Genomic DNA, 11,440 nt, shown 5'->3' on the forward strand with positions numbered 1-11,440 from the left:
TGAATTTTGTTTCAGAAATTAAGGGGCTCCCTCCAGTCTAACATCCACAGGAGCCAGTGGTGGCCCACTCTAAACAAGTGCCTAAACTTGTAACCACTGAAAACAGAGATGTGTTTCTTCTCTGCAAGAAGCTGTCCTGCGCACATAAATCACTATGTGCAGGTACTATTAATGTTTGACTAAACTTTTGTTCCCTCCTTACTGCCTGTAGAGTTCGCAGAATCCCTTAAGAAATATGAGGAAACAGACCATCAAAACCAAGTTACTTAATGCCTTCTAAAACATATGTACTGTTTCTATAAGTAAACATAAAACCCACAATAACTAAGTCATTGATCCTTAACTTTTTTTATTATTATTTAAATCCCTGTCTCTGTTCCCTGGCAGGGAATATTACAGCCGCTCACAGCTACCAAGACTGAATCTTTTCTTTTCCAGTGCAGCTGCTCTTGGCACTACCAGGCTGAACCTGGAACTTCTTTAGAGCTGGATCAACAAGATCCATGAATATTCAGGCACTAAGGAATTCAAGCAGATATCCAAGCGGCAGGATCCAGCTGCTGAATCTAAAGCTCTCCCAAGTTTTTGTGCTGAAAACACAACTATTCAGGTTGCTTTATGCTCTAATGTGAGCACATTAAAGACTACGAAACAAAAAAAATCCTGCTCTGTTGATAAAAAACGTATTTTAGCCTTTTTTCTCCTCACGCAGCCAGTTCCAAAGCTGCTCCTCACAGAACTGCACACATTATCACTCAGCAGCTGCTGCTTGACCCAGCCCTTTGGATGAGAACTTGTTTTTGCTATGCCCTTCCCCTCCACGTGAATAGTAATATATGGGGACAGAGCAGATCAGGGGTTATTTTCTGAAGGGCTCAAGTCACACACAGCATTTATTCTCTCTGCCACGGCTCCGAGCAGAGCTCGGAAAGCAGGTATGACAGCCTTGGATCCAGGGACTGGCGTGGGAGGGAAGCAGAAGAGGAGGAGCATGAGGAAGCTGAGCTGCAGCTGCTTTGCCTCTGCTCCAATCTCCCAGGGCAGCCTCATGCTCAGCCCTTCTGGCACGGACTTTTCCTCTGCCACATGAACTTCTCCAGCACCAACTGCCAAACCTGCATTTACCTCTTGGATGAGAAAAATTCCTCAACTCCCTTTTTGGTCAGTTCCTGGGATAATCTGCACCAGAGACAGACAGAGCTTGGAAGAATCACCTGAGGAAAATCGCTTCCTGAAGGAAAGACACAGACGATTGGAAAACCCAAGCATTCAGCCTCACCACTAACAAACACAGACCCTCCCAATCGCAGTCAGGACTACAGCAACTGCTCCCTGCCTTCCAAGAAGCCTGGCTCCATGGAGGAGCAGGAAGACAACTTTATGCTTTCCCTTGAAGCCAACAACAGCAAATGCAGCCTTGAGACTAACCAAACAGGGGGCCCAACATGCTGGTCAGTAGCAACCAGGGGCGGTCCGGAGGTGGTGATTGTACCGGTGCTTTTTGGGTTGATTTTTCTCCTAGGAATGGTGGGAAACACATTGGTGTTGGTTGTTTTGGGGCGTCTCCGGCCTGGGGGATGCCCATTGCGCAGCACTACCAACATCTTCATCCTGAACTTGAGCATTGCAGACTTGTCCTTTCTGGTCTTCTGCGTCCCCTTCCAGGCCACCATCTACTCCCTGCCAGAGTGGATCTTCGGTGCCTTCTTTTGCAAGTGGGTTCACTACTTGGCCATGGCAACAATGCTGGTCAGCATCTTTACTCTGGTGGCTATGTCGATGGACAGATACATTGCTGTGGTCCATGCCAAGCGTTCATTCTGCATCCGCAGCAAGCGCAACGCTGCCCTTGGTGTGGGTGTCATTTGGCTGCTCTCTCTACTCATTGCCACCCCTGTGGCCCAGCACCAGGCCCTCATGAGTGGTCATCAGCAAGCACCCAACAGCTCCTTCTGCTGGGAGCACTGGGCAGATGGTTCAACAGGCAAGCAGATGTACAAGATTACCATCCTCCTTGTGGGATATCTCCTGCCCCTGGTGCTCATTACCTGCTGCTATGCCAAGGTGGGTGAGAGGGATGCAAGTAATGTTTAAATAGAGGGAAAGGTCACTCCTAGACACTTGGTGGCTTGGATGCATACACTCAAGCTACCCAGACAACAAATAATAGATGCAATCCTTCCCATATTCTCTCCTGGTATAGAGTATTTCCCTGAGGCAGGGAAGGAAAACAGAGAATGACGTTATACCAGCTCACAAAAAGGATTACAACTGCTAAATTGACAGCCAGCTTGACACCCAAATCCCCTAAAGATTCTTGCTGGCTTTCCTATTTTTCAGTTTGTTCTTTCTCGATAACAATTGTTTGTCCCTGGCAAGATGGAAAACCCATGGAGGAAGAAGCTATGCAGAGAGTGTACAGAAACAGTATTATATAAAGACATAACCTCAATTTCTTTCTTTCCCTTTTTTTTTTTTTTGACAGGAAGCTCATGAACTATGTCTTGCAAAGACTTGCAAAAAGAGATCTTAGGATCAGTTTTATTCAACAAGAAATCTCTTCCTTTCTTGTGGATTGCTATCGCTCAAATTTTTGGTGTCCCCTTACTGATCTTTAGCATGTTTAAGACAGAGTAAATGAACGAATTGTGCTAGCACGCAGAATAAGTTTTCTGTGAATTTTGAATTAATATCCTATTGTGGAGTACCCATTGGACTGCCAGGGACTGGACTTCCTTGTCACTAGTCAGTCGCAGGTCTAAGCTCTTGGGGAAGAAAAAAGTTTTCCTGGAATTTAAGTTAATGCCTGTTCAATCAAGAAACACATTACTTACAATACTGATCTGTTCTGCTACCATCAGTGCTAAGGGCAGGACAATGCACTTAGACTTCAGCTAAAAATCTCTAAACCTCAGACCTTGCTTGTCACAAGAGGGAAAAGCCAGTAGAGCTTTTAACTCCTGTCACTGTAGCTCCAGCTGTTTGTCCCCTCACTGCCCTAGACGAGCACAGCAGAAACTGGAAGGTAAGCTGCATTTAACAGAGGCATTTTTTTGTTCATTTATTGCTTTAGAAAATTCAGTCTGTTAGCTCTAAAGGCCAAAGTATAAACATTGCCAGGTTACTGCCCTGCTGTAATCAGGTTTCAAAAGTTTTATCTAGATGTTGTTAAATAAGAATTTCCCTATAGTGCTCTAACATTTCTTATGACACTCCCTCTGAAAGGAGAACTCACCCCAACTGCCCCATTTGTTAGTGCTGCATTCAGGAGAGGCAGGACAGTCATACCAGGGTACCTACAGTACTGGCAGCCTGCTCCCTGCCTGTGTATATAATCAGCCTAGACAATAAATGTAGATAGTCTGAGGCACAATCTAAAAGTCAAAATCCACGGAAAGACTGCTGTGGATTTCAGCATAGTGCCAGCTGAACTCTTAATAAATGCTGAACTACATCTTCTGGAAGCATAGCAGTTTTAATGCTTTTTCCAAACCTTGTTTCTTGAAGGAGAAAGAACTGTGGAAGGCTTAGAATTAAAAGTCTCAAAGCATCAAATTCAACTTTGGTTGAAGTCATCTTAAAACAATTATTTTAATTTTTGCTGCTTGTATGAGAAGTTCAAATACTAATATATACAATTCAATTTCCTATTCAATATATTGCTCCTTTTCCCCCCACCAAGGTTTTATATCATCTCCATACGAAAGTAAAGAACGTTTCCAAGAAGTCAGAGAGATCAAAGAAGAAGGTAAATATCTTTGGTTTACTCTATATACGGACTATAATATAATGGATAATATAATAGGTATATCAGGTTTCTAGAATAACTAATAGCCTTTTCAAGGTCCATCTGCACACTGAAGTGTCATTCATGTATCAGTCTTTCAGCTCAGGTTCAGAATTCATATTGACAGTTTGCTATATCTTTATAGACACAGTACATAATGATGCCATTATTGAAATGCTATATTGATCTCTATATACACACCTGCTGGACTGCCTTTTGATTTCCTGGGCTATAATAGAATCCCACAAATACTTCCATTTTACATTGGCAGCCAGTAAGACACTTGGACTACAAAAATATCTAGGTGTTTTGAGTACACCTCAGCAAGCTAAAAGGAAAATAACACGATGAACTCTGGAACTGAAGTACTTCAGTTTTGCTGCAGTTTGCTTTTAAGATTTTTCTAAGTAGATGGTGTATTCAGATCCTGGATTGATTCCTTTGCAAGTCAAAGAATACGGTTATCCCTGGCTCAAGCTGCATGAAATCAGCAGAATTGCAAGTATTTATTGGGAAAAATGTTAAGGATAGAATTTTTTTTTCTGTCTCAGAATCTTAGAGTGAATAAGCCATAATTAATAGAAGTTTTCAGGTAGCGAAACTCACCAGCTTCAGTGATACAACATCAGATTTACCTGACACAAAAGGGGAAAATGCTATTTCAGTCAGAAACGGTATAATGGTTGAGTGTGCAGTGATAAATGAAACCGTAGGCTATCTGGCTAGGCAAAGACAGGAACTAATGTACTGTCAGTAGGTGCTGATAGGAGAGTCAGTGCCAGTGCTGTGCCAGCAGCACAGCAACTGTAGAAGCAGAAAGAGCAGTGTGAGCGCCTCCGAGAAGATAGAGCACCATCCGTGGACATGACTAGGGAATGCTTTGATTTACTCTCAGCCAAAGTGCTGGCCAGTTTCTGTGGCCACCTGCCACATTAGAGCAGCCCTACAAGATGTTGCTGTGATTCTATGTAAGAAAAAAACCCACGAGGGTCATTACAGCAAACATGACCATTTGATTGAAAAGGGTGCAAGACACGGAAATCAAAGCTTTGACACGACTCCAGCAAAAAAAACCTCCAGACATTAGTACCACAGCTGCAATAAGCTACAGATGTTTTGAGACACAGAACCACTTCTGGGCATAACAAGGTGTGTTCAGTGATTTATTCACTAGCATTACAGGATGTCCCTGTAAACCTAGATCACTCACAAGATGAGGAATTCAAGATACTAGATTTTCAGCATGCTGCAGCTGTACCTCATAATAACCTGAACCGGTACCTCTATTGATTTCTCTTTTGCCAGAGAGACAAAACAGTATGTCCCTAAACATAACATAGCCATGTGATCCTTATCTCAGAAGGAAAAGAGTAGGTTAATGTTCTGCATGTAGCTAAGGTATACAGTTCTCATCAACATAGATGTCTTCGTGAGCAACCTATTCAGGAAAAAGCAGAGGTACTTAGGAGGTTAACTGTGAACCTTAGCAGCTGTGGTAGCACCTCAAACAAAACTCAAGCATTTTTAATAGAAAATAGTATCATCTTTCAGGTGTATCCTCTGCAATATTGTGCTACAGTTTTAATGGTCTGGTCTGTGCTGCTTCTGGTTTAGATTTCTGATTTAGAGCTGTTACAGCTATTTTGTCAGTCCTTTATGCCTATGAATCCTAACCAGATTTGACTATGGATTATATTTAGTTTCTAATGGTTCATTACATTCACTAACATGCACTCAGTTTTGTTGGTAACATAGTTATGAGTATCAATCCCTAATCAGTCTTGCACCTACACTGCCTGTAAGGCTAGAACTCAACTGGTATTTGCAGTATTATCTCACAATGCAAGATGACTGTAGAAGTTACAATATACCATGCACAATATTTCCTTGATGGGGGTTACTTTCCCTTTCCCCTTAGAGTTTCTGATCATGTTTTCTGTGTTCAGTTGCCGAGTTCACAAAGTAAGCATAAAGCCTCACAAATACCACTTTGTTCATCTGCTTGTTCCTGAATCTTATTAAGATTAACATTATTAGTCCAGCTCGTCTAATTTCAAGTTGGTTCTGATAAACATTCTTTTGATCACCTTTTCTAAGGCAACAAATTATGCAACAATTAGCTGCTGTGTATTGTCTGCTGCAGGAACACCACCAGACCTAGGTGAAACAGACTGTGCTGAAGAACACCAAGTCTTATTTTGCCTACTGACTTTCTGATGAATGCCGATGCTGCCACAGATACACTGTGAAATAAAAATTGAGAACCAAGAGTAATTTCTGGGCAGATAGTACAGACTACCAGCAGGAAGCACAGTCAGAGTCTTGTGTGCTTAGCAGCTACCATGAGAAAAGGCAACCAAAATCTGTTGACAATTTTGTTTATGTAAAATACAGCAAATAAAGTGCTAAGAAGCACTGTCGTGCATGCATAGAATAGTTTCATGACTTCACAAGTTTGAAAAGTTGCTTTAGGTCTCAAAAATCACCAACAAATCCCTAAACAGTTTAGTTGGTTTAAATTCCCCTCCTGTCTGTCCCTATCCATATATAATGGCACACTACCCATTTCTTTGCTATATTTGAAACGAATGCTACCAACAGTCGAAAATTACTACTGTCATTTTCCCACAAAGTTGTAAGTTACAAAATTTTGTGACACTCATTTTTTCAAATGTATCCATTTGCATTGTTTTCAGATTTGACCGGTAGTTAGATGAAAAAACAACCCTACAGTTTCTTCAGCTTTGAGTTTCCTGATTAGATACGTCTGAGAGGATCAATCTTAAAAAAATACCTTTGACTTCACCTGTTCAAATTGGTTAATGGTACAGCACTTCTTCTTCCCTCCCCTTAAGCATTTCCCTGGCCATACTTCTGGAATGCCCAGTAGCAATTCTTGTTCCATTTGGCACAGTTAGACCTAATTAAATAGGTGATCCTTCCAGATGAAAGAAAAATCAAATACATTCCTCCGCACACGCATAATCTTCCACAATTTGTCTCCTTCCAGCACTTTATGGGCCAAAATTGCTCATCTAGCCTTTCTGCAGGACAAACAGCATCTTTAGTGTACCTGTTTCAAGTATTTTTTGTTTCAACCACTTCTCTTAGCACTTTATAAGGAGTCTTTCCTGGGTAGGTTGCAAACACGCTCAATTCCTGCATATGCTTTCAAAGTATACTTGAGGCACATTAAGCGTCAATCATTTAAAGCAGATCTTCACATTAGACTCTAACAGGAAATTTGTATGTTCATGTCAGTTCTGTTAAATTAGCTTCCTTCATATGTACTTAATTGGTCTATTAGTGACAAGTAGTTTTGGATATTTTAATTCATAAACTTCATCAGAGATTAAGTAAACAGCTTTTGCTTATTTTGCTCAAAGATGTTTGACAAATGAAAGTTGCTCCATGTTCAAAAGGTTAATTTAACATATACAGAACATCTGTCTTGTTCTGAAATATGTGTGTCACTTCACTGACTAAATCCTAATTGTCTTGATCTATCAAAAGATAATGTAACACAACAGCAAAGTCTTTCAATATGAGGTAATAAAATTACCTGATTAGCATCTGTTAATTCACAGCGTGTATGTTGACCACACTGATATGGAAAACAAAGTCTCACACTGGTACAAAAGAGTACAGTCTGGAACTACGGCCACTCAGTTCCTACTCATTCCTATAATTTCAAAAAAAGCAGGACACTTGAACTATTATCCTCCTCCCACCCCTAAGGGAAGCGGTTTTGGATTTGGTCCATTTGTTTTTTCCTGTTTGATTTTTGGAGTTGTTTTGGTTTTGTTTTAAACAGATAAGTAGCAAATTTTGCAAACAGCTATTTGTTCAGATCTCACTACATTCATCTGGGCTACATATGAGAGTAAAGGTCTCAAAATAATCAAATTGGAGACTCAGAGTCTTGTTGACCAAGATTTTCCAGTGAAACGGTTGCCTGCATTACCACTGCAAACAGTTTGTTTTGCTATTCAGAATTTCAGAAACTAGATCACTTCTGCTTTGTGCTATAGAGACTCTTCAAGATAGAACACTTCAACATAAAACATAGTTAAGAAACAAAGCAAATGCCATAGAACTTAGGGAAAGGACTCCTCATACACGCTGACTGAAAACACATTGCTATTATTCTCCATTATAGGCTGCTTCTAAAAAAACCCAGTAATATCATGTAAGATTTGCCATAGAGCTTAGGGAAGGGACTCCTCATAAACAGCATTCCACACGCTGACTGAAAACACATTGCTATTATTCTCCATTATAGGCTGCTTCTAAAAAAACCCAGTAATATCATGTAAGATTTTTTAAAGTGTCATGACTTATTTCTGAATCTATAGCTTTCATTGACCTTGTTGGAGTCTTAAATATCATTCCTTCCACCCCCAAATCCTGTAAACACTGATAAGAGGTAGAAGAAACATCATCCTAATTCACATAGTTTGAGTCACGGAACACAGGAACGCATGGAGTAAGGAAGTATTACAGGGACAAATCCAAATTCAGCCACCTGAAATGTCACAGAGGAGCCAGTATTTTATCTGCTATTAGTACATCTTGTGAATCTGGAACATGTGAATCTCATTAAGGCCAACATTTACAGAACAAGTGAGGGAGATTGGCAGATGCACACCTAGGGCGATTTCTGAAGAGATGGTGATAGCACGGCCAAATGAGCAGTCCCAGTGTTGTGCAAGTATATGCCTGACTTCCCTAGTTACATTCCTGTAGCAAAGAAAGCAAAATAATACTAGATTTAACTGAATCTGAGGGTGTGAAGTGTATTACTGAGGCCCAGATACTTGGTAACTTAGCTGAATCTCTCTCTTTAAAGATCGTATTGTAACAGTAACCTGTATCAATGCCTTAAAAAAAAAAAAAGCTTTTTTTAAAAATAAATCAAGCCCACAGAAACAAAGCTTAATGAACTACAGCACTAGACATTTGTTATTCCAAGAACGCTCTTGCTTGTCTTCTCTACCACTTCCTTCTGCCTTTTGCTGACACAGCATCGTTTCCCAGTACCTGTCTTCACAGCACCGTGCTCAGCCTTCTGTACAGGCTTACCTGGTGTGTGCTGTCTGCACCCAGCGGAGGAGCACCAGCTGCCCAGGGACCCAGCAGAGCTGCACATGCAGACAAGCATGCCCACTGTCCGTTATCCAAGTACCGAAGCAAAACCCCATTAAAAATCAAAACAGTTGTGACTTTTTTAGCTATCTGCACAATTAAAAGGAGCTCTGACACATACACCTAAAATAGAGTGGCACTGCCACCCAATTTCCCCTCAAGGGAGCCTTTGCAAAAAGTTCCCAGTGCACACTGGTATATGAAGCATCTTCTCTAAAGAAGTCTTAAATGCCAGGCTTCACTTCAGCACGATTCTTATTTATAGTTGGACTCGATGATTTTAAAGGTCCTTTCCAACCTAAATGATTCTATGATTCTACGATTCCAGGATCTGAAGACCCTGCTGTTGTCTCCCAGACAACATTGCCACAAGATGTACCTGGGCTTCCAGTGTGGATTTCATTCTGTGAATAACGTTTGCAAAGTCACCTTTCCCGTCTCTTCCATTATTTGTGATCTTTCTGCTATCATTGTCCCATTTGCCACAGTATTTTACTGAAAGTCTGTCTTATTTGAAGATATCTAGAGACTAGAAGGATAGATAAGAGGGCCCTGTTTTCTAAGGCCAACATGCTTGTGGGCAATGTTTAGATACATGGTTGTAAAGTTAATTATAAACATTTTCTTTGAATGGGCCTAGTTTATGAATAACCTGGAGAGCTCTAACAGCCTCCCCCTCCAAGTCAGTGTTCACTCGCTGAAAAGAACAAGTGTGCCTTTAACAGAATCCTACAGATGGTATACAATATTCCAGGTACATACATCACCAAAAAAAAAAAAGTTTTGTGCTTGGAGCTTGGCTTGCAATTTGTTAACTTTTAAGTTACAGCATGATTATGTTCAAACTACAGCAGCTTTTTCAATTTATGCACACTTAAAACATTGCAGAAATTTCCCTTGCACAACATTTGTCACATCCTGACTTCATATTCCATTATCAAAGAGTTTGAACTTTAATTCAGATTACTACTTTGCAAATTTTTATATATGCTTGCCATCTACATGTCAATGTTGGACATGCTCAATTTAATATGCTTCTCCATTTATATGTAATATTTGTACATTAGATCAAGGAAGAAGTTTAGGACTTTTTGCAAGTTTAGGCTGAAATTCTGCATGATGAACTAAGGCTGCTTGCAGAAGAGATACATGACTGTCTGTTCCCCCATTTAATGCAATACTAGCTTCACTAGCTGCACAAGTTTGCCAACCTTAAAATAGAGACGGTGCGATGCTGCAGGATTCCCCTTTGCAGTTTTGGATTACCATTTCTTGAGGCCAGCCAGCAAGACCACGTGCTAAGAAATCCTGTGCACCCCTTTATCACAAATAAAGTATATTTCAGTTCTGTTACTTCCTTTCTGCATTATGCAGAGTATAGCAAGTCTATAATTTGTCTCCAAGGGAAGTTAATAATTCCCTGTCTGACAGCACTGGAAAGTGTTTCATAAGAGCCCAGCCCTAGGAACTCTGAACGTACATTTGCAGTAAATAAGATGATTTAACAATGGCCATTAATGCAAACCAAGGTCTATTCTGATCATGAAATGGCCCTGTAGTGTCTTATCAGCCTCTGGAGCACATCAGGGTTCCTCAATATTTACTCGGTTTTGTTATTTATTCTTTATAGATGTACAGGACAAAACTTGCAAACGGAACAGTCTGAAATGCTTTTTCAAGTTTAAGAATGTTTCTGGGGATCTGAACCTCACAGCTATTTTGCAAGCTCCCTTGAAAGGACAGTAGGAGTTGTGGAACTTTGAGGCCAAAAGCTCCAGTTAACAGACCACATGAGCCATTTAAAGCTAATACTTTTCTATTGTTTAGCTACAATAGAAAGGTGAACCATGCTTACCTGGTGGGAAAGCAGTGTCTCTTGTTTTGTTCTCTATTCCTTTCCTAATAATTCCTAAAATTTTATTTGCCTTATTTTATTACTTCTTAAAAATTTCCCCTCTTCTAGCCACTATTTGAGAATCAAGCTGTTCACAAAATTATCATAAGCCCAAGATCTTGCTCCAAAATTGTAACGGCCAGTTCAAAGCACATCTCCCTCTATGAAGCTGACTGTTTTCTTCCTCAGCTCATATATTCACCACCTTACGTTTACCTCCATGCAAATTAGCTGTTCATTGCTCCCAGAACTAAGTAAACACAAATACATTCAGAGTTAATTTGGGAAACTCCCTGGAGCACTGCATTTTAAAGGTCATACAACAGCCTGACGTAAAACATACAGAATTCCTTCAAGGTAGACAGATATTCCTGAACATCTGGCCAAGAGAGGCAGACAAAAGTTGCACTGTAACTGCTTCCCTATATGCTGAACTATTTCTTTGGCTTCCGTTCACACAAACGGAACGTTTTCATCTAGACTTAATGAATGTGATATTCAAGGCCTTGGTGCTTGTACAACAATAAGTACAGCAAAGGAGCATGGGAGATGCTGGGATCCATCCAGCAAAAGAATATTAATCAGAACTGAAATCCTGCAAGTTGTTTTGCTAA

General features: G+C 40.5%; 1 protein-coding gene across 1 annotated transcript in view; it reads left to right on the forward strand.

Moving 5' to 3' along the window:
• Nucleotides 1–1,346: 1,346 nt before the first annotated feature.
• The window catches only part of LOC104169655 (galanin receptor type 1-like), a 16,430-nt gene continuing 6,336 nt past the window's right edge, over nucleotides 1,347–11,440 (forward strand). Inside the window, exons 1-2 of the mRNA XM_009710633.1 lie at nucleotides 1,347–2,064; nucleotides 3,683–3,748. Coding sequence (XP_009708935.1) covers nucleotides 1,357–2,064; nucleotides 3,683–3,748 — 774 coding nt within the window. The 5' untranslated portion in view covers nucleotides 1,347–1,356. The remainder of the gene's footprint in view (nucleotides 2,065–3,682; nucleotides 3,749–11,440) is intronic.

The sequence above is a fragment of the Cariama cristata genome, unplaced genomic scaffold (assembly GCF_000690535.1).
Source record: "Cariama cristata isolate BGI_N322 unplaced genomic scaffold, ASM69053v1 scaffold3202, whole genome shotgun sequence".
Classification (NCBI taxonomy): domain Eukaryota; kingdom Metazoa; phylum Chordata; class Aves; order Cariamiformes; family Cariamidae; genus Cariama; species Cariama cristata.